General features: G+C 36.4%; 1 protein-coding gene across 4 annotated transcripts in view; it reads right to left on the reverse strand.

Moving 5' to 3' along the window:
• The window catches only part of LOC125095445 (CD302 antigen), a 141,129-nt gene that overhangs the window by 75,998 nt on the left and 46,660 nt on the right, over nucleotides 1–18,471 (reverse strand). For all 4 annotated transcript variants that reach the window (XM_047721848.1, XM_047721847.1, XM_047721849.1 and 1 more), the window contains exons 14-21: nucleotides 12,803–12,884; nucleotides 11,688–11,756; nucleotides 9,371–9,485; nucleotides 4,349–4,384; nucleotides 3,792–3,967; nucleotides 2,677–2,744; nucleotides 2,325–2,404; nucleotides 1,379–1,518 (exon numbers count right to left, since the gene is read on the reverse strand). In XM_047721848.1, coding sequence (XP_047577804.1) covers nucleotides 1,379–1,518; nucleotides 2,325–2,404; nucleotides 2,677–2,744; nucleotides 3,792–3,967; nucleotides 4,349–4,384; nucleotides 9,371–9,485; nucleotides 11,688–11,756; nucleotides 12,803–12,884 — 766 coding nt within the window. The remainder of the gene's footprint in view (nucleotides 1–1,378; nucleotides 1,519–2,324; nucleotides 2,405–2,676; nucleotides 2,745–3,791; nucleotides 3,968–4,348; nucleotides 4,385–9,370; nucleotides 9,486–11,687; nucleotides 11,757–12,802; nucleotides 12,885–18,471) is intronic.

The raw sequence follows: 18,471 nt of genomic DNA on the forward strand, positions 1-18,471 counted from the left end.
ATGTTAGTGTGGAGTGGTACACCCTAAATAGTGTTCCTTGAACCATTCTACAAAATGCTTTTTTTCAGCCTCCTTAGACACTGGAGTGGCCAATGAGCTATATATGTCATTGGGTGGCTTCTAGAAACCTAGACAGAACACCCTGAACTTGCGCTTGGAAGTTTTATTATGTTGAAGATGACAGAGTAAAAAGACAAAAGGAGTTTGGATTTGAAGATGTCCTGGAGCTTCCATCCCAGCCCCAACCTTCTTACTGTCAAACTTCTTTCATGTGAGAGAACAGACTTTTTTCCCACTTTTTTTTTTTAATTAACATATAATGTATTATTTGCCCCAGGAGTACAGGTCTGTGAATCGTCAGTCTTACACATTTCACATCACTCACCATAGCACATACCTTCCCCAATGTCCATAACCCAGCCACTCTATCCCTATCACCCCACCCCCCCAGCAACCCTCAGTTTGTTTCCTGAGATTAAGAGTCTCTTATGGTTTGTCTCCCTCCCCAGTCCCACCTTGTATCATTTTTGCCTTCCCTACCCCCAATGACCCCTCACCCTGTCTCTCAAATTCCTCATATCAGGGAGACCATATGATAATTGTCTTTCTCTGATTGATTTATTTTGATTAGCATAATACTTTCTAGTTCTGTCCACTTCGTTGCAAATGGTAAGATTTCCTTTCTCTTGATGGCTGCATAGTATTCCATTGTGTATATATACCACATTGTGTATATATACAACATTCATCTGTTGGTGGACATCCAGGTTCTTTCCATAGTTTGGCCATTGTGATGTTTTAACATAGTATAGCAATCTCTTACTTAGCAGCCAAATGCACTTCCAAAGAGATACATATACCAATATGGATTATGCATTTCAAAGAGGCAGATATGGAAGGTAGCATTTCCCAAGCCTATTTAATCATTGAACCCTTTTGGAGGCAAGATCAATGACGGATATTTTATTAGCATATGTGTAGTGTAGTACCTCAAAAAGTTTGGGAAATATTGGTCTAATTTAATTGGTAGATGCTGCTTGATGCTTTCTTTCAAGTGGAAAATACATCAGCCAGAAATTGTCAGTTTCCTTCATGCTATATAGTTTTATTATTTAAAGTATTATAATCCATTGACCAATTAACTTCAGCAATTTAAGTTTACTAGCACTGAATAGGAACATAGTTCTTTGAAAGACCTGTAGGTGTTACTAACTTGAGAGCTGACTTGGTTTCTGGCACTCTAGGGGATCAGGCGAGTTACTGAGACACACAGAGGCTATCTTAGTGAAGTTATTTGATGGGCTGCGATTCTGCCACAGGCCACACAGCCATCATGAAAGCAATCATCATTTGTACAATGTAGCAATTCTCTCTTTACCTTATTCTGAAAAGTAATCCAATCCCCAGAGCACTGTATTTTAGCTGCAGAATCTGGACTGTATTTTTCTAATGAAGAGACATTATATTTTTCACAGATGAAAGGCAACTTGGTACCACAGTCTGTTGGTTTATTTAAGTCTGAGAAATGAAAAGCAAGATTACAGGGGTGAGAATTTTCCATTCAGCACATTTTAAAAATAATCCAGTAGTAAAGAAAATCTCTTTCAATTGATCTTTCCCAAACAGTTAAAATACATTCCTTTTCTTCTCTAGCCCTTTCTATCTTTTGTTATTACTCATATCAGTAGGTTATAGCATATTAGCATTGCCTGTAAAAATGCACCCATTTAGGGGCGCCTGGGTGGCTCAGTGGGTTAAGCCTCTGCCTTCTGCTCAGGTCGTGGTCTCAGGGTCCTGGGATCGAGCCCCACGTCGGGCTCTCTGCTCAGTAGGGAGCCTGCTTCCCCTTCTCTCTCTGCCTGCCTCTCTGTCTACCTTTCTGCCTGCTTGTGCTCTCTCTCTGTCAAATAAATGAATAAAATATTAAAAAAAAATGCACACATTTGGTGGAAGGACCACAGTTACCTCCACAGTGGCTGATGGTGGGAGATAGGTTGAAAGCGAAAGTTAATGAAGGGGTAAGAGACCTAAACCATATTTAGAATTGCTACCTGTTTATCTTTGCAAATTTGTATATGCTTCTCAGTAATGAAAGCGGTAAGTTTATTTCTATGTAACGGCTTTAGGATAAAGGAAGTCAAAATATTCATAGTGAAAAGCACTTTTATTTGCACTTGGAATTTGAGCCATGGCCATTAGCAATAAGTCAAAATAAGATGAAGCAACAAAAGGTGTAATCAAAAGGAAAGCAAGGTTAAGCTGGTAATTGAATCTGAAGTTCACATATTACATAATCAACATTAAAGGATTTGGAATTAATTTACCGCTAAACCAAGTCTTGGCAGACATGCACAGGCATTCCTTCCGAAATGTTATAGGAAAGTGAGGCCATGGGTATCGTAAGCTGAAAGAAAATGAGAGATTTCACAGCTCATAACGTAGTTACATGTTCTATTCTGTTTTTTTACTATAATTTTAATTCTAAATTTAATGTTAGGCCATTACTTTATACCACTTATTTCTTGATGCTAATATGCAAAAGGACTTGGTTTCTGTGGTCCATGCAGCTTACGGATTAATGTTCAAAACATATTATAAATAGCATTTTCTAAAGGGGAATTTGGGATGGCTCCTTTCCAATGACTTTACAAAGGCAGCATCAAAGATGTCACATACTACATAGAATGACGATCTACTGGCTGCTCCGCAGTTCTCACCCACCACTTCTGTTCATCACCAGATATCTGAAAAACAAACCGACCAACCAACAAAATCACCCATCCTTGTGTGTGCTGAGTTTTCTGGAAAAGTCTCATTTAAATGCCCAGTCCCACCATAACCACAACTGCTAACATTTCCAGACATTCCATTACTTTGGTCTCTAAATTATAGGGTCTTTTCATCAAAGAAGTAGCTGAAAACTCTTTGTATAACAGTATGTGCTATTTTGCATAAGAAAATATGGTCACTGTAATTATAGGCATATGTTAATTGGATATGGAGTGTTCTATTGCAAATAATTATAAATTTAAAAATATAAAATTATTTTTCCTACAAAAACCTGTTTTACAAAGTTAGTTATTAGAAGAAACAAAAACTCACATTAACTAGGGGTGCCTGGGTGGCTCAGCTGGTTAAGCATCTGCCTTTTGCTCAGGTCATGATCCCAGGATCCTGGGATCAAGGCCCACCTTGGGCTCCTTGCTCAGCTGGGAGCCTGCCTCTCCCTCTCCCTGCTACTCCCCCTACTTGAGCTCTCTATCTCTCTGTCAGATAAATAAAATCTTTACGAAAAGACAAAACTTAACTTTTAGTACAAAATCCAACAAAGAATTAGAATATTTTATATTATCTAATTACACTCATCTTATAAATTGACACTTATAATTAATCTTGAATATTTTAAAACATTATACAGTTCTTTTTTTTTTTTAAGATTTTTATTTATTTATTTGACTGACAGAGATCACAAATAGGCAGAGAGGAAGGCAGAAAGAGAGAGGGAAGCAGGCTCCCCACTGAGCAGAGAGCCTGATGCAGGGCTCGATCCCAGGACCCAGAGATCATGACCTGAGCCGAAGGCAGAGGCTTAACCCACTGAGCCACCCAGGCACTCCTATGCAGTTCTATTTAACTTTTCTGCCATGAAATGAACTTGGATGTTGTTAGGTAAATTTTACTTGACAGGAACATTTAACTTCTATAGATTTTGGTAAGATTTCTGAAATAATTTCTAATGGAACAAATATAAAAATAAGAAAAATATTTAAAAACATATTCTCTCAAATTACATTTGCTATTTTGTTTTTGATGGCTTTTAGTCCTGCAAGAGATGTCACTGTAGCCAGAGAGCTGTGATTGCTAGCACAGTACAGGACAGCTTCTTCATAGTTCAAGTGAGGATCAGCAACAAACCAATATTCACTCCCTTCAATTACAACTGGAGGTCCGTGAATTCCAGCACGCTCTAAAGACAAAGAAAAATAATGGAGTTACGCACAGATCAAACTGCACCCTCTCAGCATGAATTAGTGTTTGAAACTATTTATAAATAGTAATGCATTAGATTTTTTACTTGCTCTGGCCAGGGCAGTGCTGCTTGCCAAGCACTAAGGATTTCTGAGCCAGAGAGAGACTTTGCCACCCTCCTGTACTCACAGAGGGGAACAAATCCAGGCCCAAAGCCTCATCCCCCACCAGCCAATTACCTTTCCTGCTCAGAGGTATTTCATCTCCCTTGAAGAGGTATTAGAGAAGCTGGCACTCAGGCCTGGGCTTCAGTAATTAACTAAGTACATTACTGAGAAGGTAGAGCAGTTTTGTCTAAATTTCAGTTTTCTTAACTTACCTGGATTGTACCAGTCTGGTGTTTTTGGAATACGGCCTGTATAAGAAAGAAAGCAAAAGGCTCAAGATTAGTATACAATTACAGATAATGTCATACTATAAGTAAGTGCCTTTAATCTAACTCAAGAGCACTTGCAGGATTGCTGAGTTCGACCATTTCTGGCCAAACCATTTTCTTTCATATGATGATTGCTTCGGTTTGAATTCGTGTGGCTTAAGCTAAAGCTGCATCAGTGACAATCAAAAAGGCAGACCCGTTAACTATTAAAGTATTCCTAGCAGTTCTCTACCTTCTATCACAGAAGCCACAAAGGAAGACTAGATGGATTAAAATACGGCTAATAATTAGAAAGTGTAGGAGCCGTAATTAAAATACGGCTAATAATTAGAAATTTAATAATAATTAAAATAGGCTAATAAATCAGTATATTATCCACATTACATAGAAGCACTAAGGAGTAGGCACCAAGATAATCATCACTGCAGGATGAGGTTATTCAAAAACTACTTCTCCCTCTAATGCAATTTGAATAATTGTTCTAAAAACCTGGGTCGCTAGAGTTCATTGTCCCCCTGGGTATCTTTGTAAACAAGGGATAGTAATTGAGTATTGAAACTTTTGAGGAGGTGAGAGACAAACATGCAGAAAAATAATAAAAATCACCCAGAATTCCTGGTTGGATACAGAGAAAATATGGTACTTTATAAAGAATGATGGGCCTTGAAATTGGGTGGGTCAGGGTCCAAATGCCCTCAGACCTTCACTGCTGTGGGACTTTGGATCAGCTGCTAAGGTCCCTGAGACTCAATTCTCTATTCTATTAAAAAAAAACAAGACTCAGGGCACCTGGGTGACTCAGTGGGTTAAAGTCTCTGCCTTCAGCTCAGGTCATGATCCCAGGGTCCTGGGATAAAGCCCCACATCAGGCTCTCTGCTCAGTGGGGAGCCTGCTTCCCCCTCTCTCTCTGCCTGCCTCTCTGCCTATTTGTGATCTCTGTCTGTCAAATAAATAAATAAAAAATCTTTTAAAAACAAACAAACAAACAAAAAACAAGACTCCACCACCTATCTCACAATGACTGTGAAAATCACTTTAAGATGGTCTCTACAAAAGCACCCAGACAATTCCAGGGCTGAACATCTCCCTGCAGGATGCTAGTTGCTTTCCTCTCCCTTTTCATTCTGGTTGTAGGTCATATGGCTTTCAAGGCAAAGACATAGTTTGATGACTATTAGAAATTACAGGGTAAAATAGCTATTCTTAATTTTGCTGTTGTATCTGAGCCTAATGCAGAGAAGATCCTACTCAGAGGACTGCCTGTATATCCAACATCTTGGTTTCTCTCTGTGAGTCAGTGCTTTGTATATGGGATAATTTCTATCAACAATGGGTTAAATCAATTAAAAATATGCATAGTTTCTTGTTTGTAATCTTGTCAAAAACTTTTGTTCAGACACATGAAAAAATGCCCAACATCATTTGGCATCAAGGAACTACAAATCAAAAACCACAATGAGATACCACCTCACACTGGTCAGAATGGCTAAAATTAACAAGACAACAAATGTTGGCAAGGATACAGAGAAAGAGGAAGCCTCATACACTGTTGGTCGGAAAGCAAACTGGTGCAGCGACTCTGGAAAATAGTATGGAGGTTCCTCAAAAAGTTAAAAATAGAACTACCCTAAGACCCACCAATTGCACTACTAGGTATTTATCCAAAGGACACAAAAATAGTGATTCAAAGAAGCACACGCACCCCAATGTTTATAGCAACAATGTCCACAATAGCCAAAATATGAAAAGAGCACAGATACCCATAGACAGACGAATGGATAAAAAAGATGCCGTATGTATATATATGGTATAGGTATTATATATACGGTATTTTATATATATTCCATATAATGGAACATCACTCAGCCATCAAAAAGAATTAAGTCTGGCCATTTGCAGCACTGTGGACCTAGTGTTCTTATGCTAAGTGAAAGAAGTCAGTCAGAGAAAGACAAATACTGTATGATTTCACTCATATGTGGAATTTAAGAAACAAAAGAGATGAACATAGGGGAAGGGATGGAAAAAAATAATATAAAAATAGAGTGCAAGGCAAACCATAAGAGATTCTTAACTATAGGGAACAAACTGAGAGTTGTTGGTGGGGAGGTGCGTGGGGGAGATGAGGTGACTGGTAACTGGGTGATGGGCATTAAGGAGGGCACTTGATGTAATGAGTACTAGGTGTTACATGCAACTGAGGAATCACTAAATTCTACCCCTGAAACTAATATTACAGTATATGCTAACTAAATTGAATTCAAATAAAAATTTTTAAAGAATCTGTTCATTTGTTTTTTGGAGGAAGCTATGTCTAACCTTGAAATTTCTTTAAATTAGTGAGAAAAGCAGAGTGTAAGGCTTTTTTTGTTTGTTTGTTTGTTTTTTATGAGATTATGTATGTGTGTACAAGATACCAAGAAGTATAATAAAAGAATAGGTACATTTGGGTAGTGGCATTATAGGTGATTTTCCTAAAAACATTTTTATGAGCTTTATTTTTGATACTATTTTTTCAATTAAAAAACAATATTTTAAAACTATGTATATCTATAGTGGTTATGGTTATTTAAAAAATTTTAGCTTGTCAAAATATCCCTTTTAGAGAAGAGGACTAATTAGAACCAAATGGATCAGGTAATAAGAAAGGCAAATACTCTGGTTTCTCTTCAGATCATATGAATCTTTTTTGCCTTTTTTTTTTTTTTTAAAGATTTTATTTATTTATTTGACAGAGAGAGATCACAAGTAGACAGAGAGGCAGGCAGAGAGACAGAGAGAGGGAAGCAGGCTCCCTGCTGAGCAGAGAGCCCGATGCGGGACTTGATCCCAGGACCCTGAGATCATGACCTGAGCCGAAGGCAGCGGCTTAACCCACTGAGCCACCCAGGCGCCCTTTTTTGCCTTTTTTAAAAAGGCAAGAGCTAGAGAAAAGATATGGTGATTTAGGCTATTGAAGAAGTAAACTGCTTTCAAAAAACCAGAAAAATACAGATTAATACAGAAATAATCCAGTTGAGCAGACTCTGGTGGCTCTACTAACTGATATGACACGTTGTAACTTAGAATTTAGGGACTATCGAAGAGGAGTTTACATAACATTTAAATTCTAGCTCCAACAATCAGTGATTGCTTCAAACCACTGTGAATAGGCTGAGACAGGAATTTCTTTAGTTTTGGAATTGTGTTTCTGCATGGGGAAGGCAGGGGTGTCATTATTTAGAAGATTTATTTATTTAGCTAATAGATTTATGCTTGCTAAGTTAGTTAATTCCTTTCTTTTTTGTTTAAAATAAAAAATACAGAACAAGAAAAAAAAGACAACCACATGCTCTTTGGAATATTTCCTGTGGTTACTGGTTTGTAATTCCTATGGTTATGCTGGTGTGAACTCTTGTGTCTTCCCCACCACTCAAACAGGAGGCATGGGGTTGGGGTAGCAACTATCAATGAGGCACACTTTGGAGGGAGCAATGACACTCTGTGCCATGTTAGCAAACATCAAGCCTGATGGGAACATCACCATTACTGCTTCAAACCAGACAACTTATCCAAATTAGTTACTTCCCTGCTTATTTAAAGGATACCCAAACTGGTTTCCCTTTATTCCTCTTAAAGGTTTAATCAAGTAATCAGAAATAACTAAAGTTATCAACACACACACACACACACACACACACACACACACACACACACACACGAGTTTCCTCTTTTATTAGTAGCCTACCAGTTGCCTTTGTGAAAGAGACTTTTCAGTTCCTGTACTGGATATCATGTATTTCAAAGGCAATATGGTGATGGCCTTTTTAAAGAAAAAGAACAATCTTCTAATAGGTAGTGGCATGAAGGAAACTTCTGGTTTCTTTAAGAGCTTAGAGGAGGATATACATTTAGTTTCAACGATCTACATTCAATTCAGAAATTTAGTTTAGAGCCTTCTGTGCAATTACCACTAATTAATTAACTAATTAATTTATTTTAAAAAAGATTTTTTATTTATTTGCCAGAGAGAGAGAGAGAGAGCAAGCGAGTACACACAAGCAGGCAGAGAGGCAGGCAGAGGCAGAGAGAGAAGTAGGCTCCCCACTGAGCAAGGAGCCTGATGCGGGACTCGATCCCAGGACCCTGGGATCATGACCTGAGCAGAAGGCAGCGGCTTAACCCACTGAGCCACCCAGGCGTCCCGATCACTAATTAATTTAATATATCCAATACAATTATTCAAAATGATTTTTAAGTTATTAAAAATAATTTGGCTGTTAAAAATCTAAACATTTTCCTTTTTTCCTCAGTATTTCTTTAACATTTTCCTAGTAACAAGTTGAGTAAAAGGGTATCTCTTTATTCTTCTTTCTCTTCTTTTTGTCACCAAGCCTCTACTATTAAGCGAATTGGTTTCCTGAATTTGAATTTGAATTTCATAAACTACTAGAGTTCGGGGGTTCAGTGCAAACTATTTCTACGTGTTACAGAGACCTGCCAAATTTTGATTTCTTGATTTTTGCCTCATTCTTCCCAAGCTTATCTTCATTTTATCCTTCATTTTGCATCCAAATAAAAATTGAAGTGATTCCCTCCACTATGTATCTTCTTTTAGTTGAAATAACCTTTCATTATCTAATCTCTCTAAATTCATCTTAAATTTTATCTTCCATACAAATTCTTTCATGATCAAAGAGGAAAGTACCATCTAATAACCAGCCTTGTACTTGGGGTAGGAGTCAAGCAGGATGGAGCTTAATATACTAACTACAGTATATGTAGATAACTATATCTATATATATAGAGATATATAGATATCTACATGTATATATACATGTAGATATATATACATATATATAACTACATCTTCATAGGCTTTTTAAAGTTATAATTATAGACTAAAATGCTCTCTTAGGTACTTTAGGCTCAACATTTACAATGTTCATACGAGAAGATTGTGAAAAGGAATAACTACCACTTACCTTTGGGAATCTGGCATACCCATTCAAGTTTTGTATCACAAGCAAAAGGTCTTAAGTAAATAAATTCTCTGTCATCATAGAAGTACCAGCTTCTTCGCCCTGGCCTCTGAATGACCTAAAGGAGGAAGAGGATTGCAGAATATTTTCAAGATGATGCAGCTTTATAAAACAGTAAAGTATAAGCCCTATAGTCTTTAATCTATTTTAGCCCTAGCACCTAAGATATTTGTTTAATGAATGAACACTGTTTAAATAGCTAACAGCCTCATCAAGAATCTTCAAAGGGGCTGATACAGCAAATATATCATAAGGTCATGTTTATATCCAAAATGTAAATTTTTTTTTCTCTTTTTGCTGATATGAAACTATAGATTGTATCTTTAAATTTCAGAAAGGTCAAGCTAAAAAAATGTTTACTTCAGTGGCTTCCCAACACCAGACTATGATGAAAGCAGATCTGTGAAAATGTGACATAACAGTCTGACATCAAGGGCCCAGGCTCCTGCTCTGGTGTTGCTCTGCACTGCTAGGATGTTAATTAACCTCCTCTATGTGATCTGAGATAGCTCTCTACAAACTCCAATTAGTAGGCAGGCAAGAAAGGAAATGGGAGGGCATGACCTAAGAGGAATCTCCCTCCCTTTTTGGACTACTCTCTCTTAAGGTCAAGATTCTGGTGGGTACTAATGCAAGTGAGGGGAGATTCTCCTTCTAGGACACTGCCTGGCTAGCCTTGTTCCTGACATTGGCTGCATCAGTGTCTCTTTTATTTAGTTTTTTTGGGGGTAGATTTTCTAATCTCTTTACATGTAAGAACTCTTATTTACATAGAACATGGTTTTTGCATCAGTGTTTGGAAACTTTACAAGCTTCTCTGAAGTTTTCACCTTTTCATGTGTTAAACTGAGAGTTCTATTAAAAACGGCATGATACTATTCAGTTTATTATTAGAACAATTGCTTTGAAAATAGTGCTTTCCAGTGGCCTTCTCAGTTCTTTGTCTCAAGCTTCCTGCAGCATTTCTGGAAAATCACTCTCTTGAATCTCTTTCTTGGGCTTGCATAGCAAAGATACAATCTATATGTCTCCCTACTTCCTCATCTTACATTTTATGTGTTGACAGTTCTAAATCCACTTTTGGCCCTTTGCACTTTTTTTTAAAATACATTTTTCCTTCAACTCTGATCTTTTGATTTCAACTTACTATAGGATATTTCTTACTACTAGCTTGAATTCCAAATATCTAAACTAAAATGTTAATATTTTCTCCATAAACCAGTACCTTTTCTATTTCTATAAACACCTAGTCATACTGCAGAGTAAACCCAGACACTTGGGTTTTAGTTCTGTAACCATGTATACTTACTCAGAACCCAAATTTCTTCCTCAAAAGATGAATATGAATGGTCCCTACCTCACAAGGTCACGTATTAAGTAAAATAAGTACCGAGCTCATGAGTTAACAAGTATTAGCTGATGCCACCATCATTACCATTACCAGTGTTAATTATCATTACCTCTCATAACACTCTTGTTCTTGCATAAAATTTATACTCCATCTGTCATAGCTCCTGCAATTGCTTGTTCACTTATCTCTTATTAGACATAAGTTCTATGAGGACAACTCTTTTATATCTTATCTTTGGTGTATCCCCCAGAGCATCAAAAACTACTTAGACTACTTTATGGAATCAATAAATTAATGAATTTTCCAAAGGAACATGCCTAACTGGTCTTTTACATCTTCTGGTCCTACTTGCTGCATCTTGAAATCTGACTTGAGATGAATCTTCTTCAGACCTTCCTTGGTTCACATCAGAAAGCTTTTATAATGTCGCCTACCACCAATGTAATTTCCTGTTTATTTTCAACCATGGCACCAAAGAAAACTTCTTGATCTGTATTCTGTTCTCCTCACTGCCTTAGTCTATTCCTTCCACTCTCTCTTTACTTGAGGCCACCTCCTCATGTCATGACTTACCCTAACCTACCTGTACAAAAGCACAGTACAATCCCACCTCCTTCTGGAAACAAGTCACAGGATTCACTTCCTCTTCTGAGTTTCATTAGCCCTCCTCAGCCCACTCATTTGGAGCCTATTACTGTACAGTGATAAGACCCACCTTTCTTGAATATGAATTTTCTCTTCTCAAATTAAGTCTAAGGTACCTTGAGGTGGGGCCATAGGTGTTCTTACATCCCATTACATCTAGTATCATGCTCCACACACAAAAGGCACTCTGTGGATCTGTTGCCTGACTGCATACAATGCCAAATTTATTTTTTAAATATGCAGATTTTCCAGCATTGGACTGACCTTGACAGCAGCACAGTCTCTGATATCATAATCCTGCTGAAACTCATTTTCCATAAGAATAGTAGACACCTTAAAAAACAAGAGAGGTTTGAGATGTAAGACTGATGTATAAATATTTGCAATTTAGATGTAATTTAGGCAGCTCTAATAACTCAAACACATTCACATGCCACAGAAGGAAAACTTTTTCATCTTTTTTTCAGTATCAGAATGTTAAATTATGAGATGACTTAGAAAATATCATACTGTCATCAGTTTCCAAACAAAGGAAGCTACAGTTTCAGAAGTGGAGGTTAATAGTGTGTTAAGTTTGCAGCTGGAATCACAGAGAATAAGGAGCTTGCAAAAGAACTTTTTTTCTTTTTTTGGCATGGATTGAAATGCTAGTTATTCAATTAACTAATTTCAGATTTGCTCCCATTTGAAAATGAAAGCCAAGAAATTTTATATTTGGAAAGAATATACAATGAATTGACACAATGGTAATATGGAGTAAATATTTAATAAATTTGAGACTAATTTGCTCTTCTAAGCGTTACCTAAAACCTCTCTTTAGGATAATGTAAACATTTGAAATAGTATTTAAAGTCTTCTTGAGGTTTCCCCAAACAAATTATTTCTCCCAATAAAGATACATTCTTTTTTATGTAACTTTTATATTTTTAGATAATAAAAGTAAAAGCTTCTCATTGTGACAAAAGGAAATAAAAAACAGCACAAAGAAGAAGAAAAACACACTTTACTATCCAAAGATGCCACTATATCTATATATATCCATATTTTTCTATTTTTAGGCCTATAGAGAAACTATCTATATGGTTATTTTTTAATTTTAAAAAGTATTTATTTATTTATATACGTATGGTTATTTTTAAAAATAAAAGTAAGGCTTGTATCCTTTTTCCTCACTTCATATATGTGAATGTATTTTCATTTCAATAAAGATAGTTCTTCATAATTTTAATGGTTATATGGTTCTCTCTCTATATAAATATATAATATATAAATAAATATAAATATATAAATAAATATATCTTTATAACCATAATATATTATGGTTATAAAGATGCGGGTGTATGGAAACAAATAATCCTTACAAGAAAGTTTAAACTTACTGGTGTATGATCACTCCACTCCCAGGATCCTTGTAAATCTGGGCTTCTTTTATTCAAACCTATCCACAGCCAACGCTGGTCACTATGTAAAAAGGAAGTATTAAAAAACAATTTGAGCACAGATTTGGCAAAATATATAGCAGTCACATGTCTAAAATGCTTAAGACATATAAGTTTGTCCTGTCACTAACTGAAAAGCACAATTTCAAGCTCTATTAAGATGCCTTCTGAAATAAAACCGAACTTTAAACATGAGATAGCTATGGAAAAAGTACCACAGTTATTAAAACTAACTTTTGAGTCATGTTCTTTATATGAAAGGTAAAAATTATTCTGCTTTGAACTTGAGGGAAAAAAAGGTACATGATTATTCCAAATCTTTTACTGGAGACCTTCAATATTAGATAATGTTTTCCATATAGTCAAAGATAGCAGTGGCCTTTTTTAAAGTGTTTATCTATAACATAATCAAATATATATTTTTAATGCAAAACAAATCAGTTGGCTAAATTTTTATTAAATAAGATCAAGATTTTTAAAAAAATTCTTTAATTTCCACAGCCTATTAAGTTTAAAGTAAACAAATATAAGTATTTTTTTTTAAAGATTTTATTTTTAAGGAATCTCTACACCCAAAATGGGACTCAAACGCACAACCCTAAGATCAAGAGTCACATGCTCTACCATCTGAGCCAGCCAGTTGCCACCCCCCATTTTCTTAAAGATTAAATATCTTCTAAAAGCCAAATTCCATGGGTTATAGCAGAACAACATAATTAAACAGTCATTTAAGTGGTTATATTTAACATTCGTAACTATTATACTTCTATGTACAAGGCATTGAGCTAGGTGCCATGGCAATACAGAGAAGTACAAGACATAACATCTTTCCTCAAATGGCATATAAATTGGTCAGAGAGACAAGACATACATGAACAAAGAAAATAACTGTTTTGGAAAGATATCAAATGATACAAAATTTGTATAAATTGTAAACGTTACAAAAATTCAGAGAAAGAAGGTCATTGTGGATGGCAGGAAGTCAGGGAACATTTTCTGAGGCTAGTAGGACAATAGACAGTCATCAAAGGATGGCTAATATTTCTTTTAGAGTCATAATTCGAGTGTTTAACACATGCCAATTTTTGGTTTGACTGAGAAGAGGGACAGACATTCCAAGGAAGGATACATAGAATAACATAGAAGCAGAGACATATATTGTTAATATCCCTTTTCCTCAATTAAACTTATACTTTAGCTAGAAGATACTGCTAATATAAATAGAAGTGATATAAGCATTAAAACATTTTTTTCACCTCTAACTCCACTTGAAAATATTCTCTAAAATGTTACGCTTTTTATGCTTTTTTAAAAATTTTATTTATTTATTTGAGAGACAGAGAGAGTGTAAGAGTGGAGAGGTCAAAGGGAGAGCAGACTCCCTGCCGAGTAGGGAGCCCGAGGTGGGACTAGATCCTGGGACTCCAGGATCATGACCTGAGCGGAAGGCAGTTGCTTAACCAACTGAGCCACCCAGGTGCCCCACACTTTTTAGGCTTGAAAAAAATTATTATTATGCGCAATTAGCCAGCATATAGTAAATGATTAGTTTTTGATGTAGTGCTCAATGATTACTTTTTAGGCTTTTTTTTTTTTTTTTTTTTTTTTGACAGAGAGAGAGATCACAAGTAGGCAGAGAGGCAGGCAGAGAGAGGGTCAAGCAGGCTCCCTGCTGAGCAGATAGCCCGATGCGGGCCTCCATCCCAGGACCCTGAGATCATGACCTGAGCTGAAGGCAAAGGCTTAACCCATTGAGCCATCCAGGCGCCCTACTTTTTAGGCTTTTTAAGTGGACTTTTAAGGAGACACTTTTTAAGTAGACTATTATCCATGTAAATTGTTTTTTGGTGATGCTGATTACTTTCCAAATAGTTTAACCTTCAGATTGCATGTAGTATGCCTGATCAGTACATATGAGTGTATATTACATATGCATAAATAGACACATATATAAGTGTTACATGCCTATAAATATAGCGCATATTAGAGAAGGGGTAAGTTCCAAACCTAAAATTAATCCTTACTCTCAAGCTCAATAGAATGTATGGTATATATGGAATGTATAGCTGAAAAATATGAGTCTGCATTTCAAAAAATTTGCTAGTGAGTCAAGGTTAGAGTAAACTTGATTTTTTTTTTTAAAGATCTTATTTATTTATTTGACACAGAGAGAGATCACAAGTAGGCAGAGAGGCAGGCAGAGAGAGAGGGGGAAGCAGGCTGCCTGCTGAGCAGAGAGCCTGATGCAGAGCTCGATCCCAGGACCCTGGGATCATGACCTGAGCCAAAGGCAGAGGATTAACCCACTGAGCCACCCAGGCGCTCCTTGATTTTTTTTTTTTAAAGATTTTATTTATTTACTTGTGAGAGAGAGAGAGAGATAAAGCACAAGCAGTGGGGAGCGGGAAGGCAGGCAGAGTGATAAGCAGATTCCCTTCTGAGCAAGGAGCCCAATGCAGGACTCAATCCCAGGACCCTAGGATCATGACCTGAGCTGAAGGCAGATGTGCAATTGACTGAGCCACCCAGGCATCCTGAGCAAACTGAATTTTAAAGTAATTTCTCATGTTTTTTTTTTTTAATTTTATTTTTTATAAACATATAATATATTTTTATCCCCAGGGGTACAGGTCTGTGAATCGCCAGGTTTACACACTTCACAGCACTCACCATAGCACATACCCTCCCAATTTCTCATGTTTTAATAAAATAATTGATTTCCTTTACCTCTTTCCTCTATTCAACATTCCCCTATACTTAAATATAAATAAATACTTTTCATCTTTTCAGTCTTAAGCTTTTCAACTTATCGCAATGGAATGAAGGCAATCCCCTTACAGTCTTTATTGTTATACTGTCTTCTTTCACAGACAAAGACGACCAATTTGCAGATTTCAGATAATCCAGTGGACAATTAAGTCCAGTCTGAATTTAGCAGCTATAAGAGGAATTTGCAATTTGTGTCTTCAACTATTCAGAGCTTTCTAACAGGCCTCCAAATTTATCATACTTCCCAACTGCTGAATTTCTAAACCACAGGGTCTAGATAATTGCCATATACAGTATAATTAAAGTCAGATAGGTAAAATAAAGAGGAGGTTAATTTTGCCTTCTCGTTCCTTTGAGATGTGAATTTATTTCTCTCAAATCTGTGCACATAATGTATTAGAGCCTGGGGAATTTGTGCACATTTTGTGTTTCCCTAAAGTAAGCCTTAGATAGCCTATCTTCTTTCTAAAACCAACAGTACAACCATGAAGATAGTCAAAGGTCATTTGTAACCTGCATTTACTGAATAGTCAGCTCCCACAGAAAGCCTCTTTAGAGACCTGTCTCTGATCTTTCTACCCAGTCCTCTTTTAGCTCCATCTCTGCTCACTTAGAAAACTCTGCTTTCAAGCTCAGTTCTGCCTCCTTGGTGGCATCTCATAAAATAGTTTCCTAGAAAACACAATTTGCCGCATTGTCTACAATTTTTTAATCTTTACTACCTTCTGAGATTGAACTTCATTTTAATGCAGACATTTATAGTTTTTAGCTCCTAATTCAAGAGATTCATTAGTATGCTATAAATATAGAAAATAGTAGGTACTTGTGTTTTTTTTCTGCATGTGGCAAGAAGTGGAAAATATTTCCTCAATTCTAACTTATTTCTGATTTATCTATAGGCAGATAAAGAGAAGAAATTGAAAATCACATGAATCATTGCACACCTCTAATGTGGATTTAAAAAATTTGAGGGAAAAGATGGATCATAATTGGAGAATTAAATCAAATGGAAAATGTCTCTCTCTTTATAAATTTTTCTCCTACAAGCACTAAGTATATGGATTTAGGGTATTAGGTTAAGAAGACACTGCAGGAAAGGTTAATATGTGTATCTGTGTTAAAATTCGTGCTCTTAATCAAATTTCCTGCTGCATCTGGTTTCTAAGGAAAACAGTATCTCAGCTATAAACTCCAATAAATACTATTTGATGAGGGCATTTAGTCTGCAAAGCCTTAGATTTATATCTAAATCCATTCATGCCACATCACAGGAGGTAGTACACACAGCAGCAACAGCATTGCAAACAAGGCTTTCTCCTTTAATCCTAAAACTATTTTTGTTCCACAATGGCTTTCCCTAGTGGGCTGCCATTAAGAGTTACAAGGATCTTAGAGCCATAATGACTTCGTACACCATGAATTCTTTTCACTGAAATACAAATAGAGACATGGAAATTAGATTGCAAGAAGTATAGCAGTAATCTGACTTAACTCCTTGGCATGCAATACACAATTTGGGCAATGGACATCTGAGAAAGGTCAATTCCTGCAATAAAAAAGTAAGGACTTCAAGGAGTAAGCTTTAGAATCATTTTCTGATATAAATGAGTTTATTTCCTACCTTCCCTTCAAGCCAGGGTTACAATATTGGTTTTAGAATACATTGTCTTTCTAAGTATAGCATGGGCAAATGATCTCTTTACTAATGGAGCACCTAGTAAGCAGACAACAGTCTGCTTAATAACCCAGCATATATCAGCTGGTAGGTTAAGAGTACAAATAAAAAATGGTGCCTATGAATGAAAGGATTATGGTGATTTGTTTTTTATTTGCACTCTTTTGTTTTCAAAATTAAATATATATTACTTTCATGATCAGAAAAAAAATGAAACATTGTTGTATATCCTTTGGAAAATAAACTATATGCATAGAAGAAAATGGAAAGGATTTACATTAAATGCTAATTATGTTTATAACAGAGCTAAGATTTGAGGTGATTTTTGTTTTTTTCATTGTCACTTTTATATTCCCCAAATCTTTTTTTTTAATTTTATTTATTCATTTATTTGAGAGAGAGAGAGCACAAGCAAGCAGAGAGAGAGAGAGAGAGGAAGAAGCAGGCTCCCCACTGAGCAGAGAGCCCCATGTGGGCTCGATCCCAGGACCCTGAGATCATGACCTGAGCCGAAGGCAGAGGCTTTAACCCACTGAGCCACCCAGGCGCCCCTCCCCAAATCTTACATAATGAACTTGTATTAATTTCTTAATTGAAAGGAAAATCAGGGACGCCTGGGTGGCTCAGTTGGTTAAGCAGCTGCCTTCGGCTCAGGTCATGATCTCAGGGTCCTGGGATCGAGTCCCACATCGGGCTCCTTGCTTGGCAGGAGCCTGCTTCTCCCTCTGCCTGCCATTCTGTCTGCCTGTGCTTGCTCTCTCTCCCTCTCTCTGACAAATAAATAAAAAATCTTTAAAAAAAAAAAAGAAAGGAAAATCAGCATGTGTGATCAGAAACAAAGAAACAAATCAAGAAAATTCCTTCATTACCTCACACTCATTTTATTTTGTAGTGTAATATATATTACACTTATATGTATATAAAAGTTCTTAGTGATCATTTATATCACATATGATATTCCATTTTCCATCAATTGATTCCCACAAATACCTACAACCTCATCGCTTAGTACTTATCTATGGCTCCCTGTTCCAGTTAAAGATTTCTAACCTCTTGCTTGGTATTAGCCAAAATCCATTTTGTTTATGTCAGTATTTTACTTAAAAATACTTTGGCCTAGACAGTTGGATGCTGTGTGTGTCAAGCTTGAGATCTAGGGGCCAGA

This window comes from Lutra lutra, chromosome 3 (genome assembly GCF_902655055.1).
Source record: "Lutra lutra chromosome 3, mLutLut1.2, whole genome shotgun sequence".
NCBI lineage: Eukaryota > Metazoa > Chordata > Mammalia > Carnivora > Mustelidae > Lutra > Lutra lutra.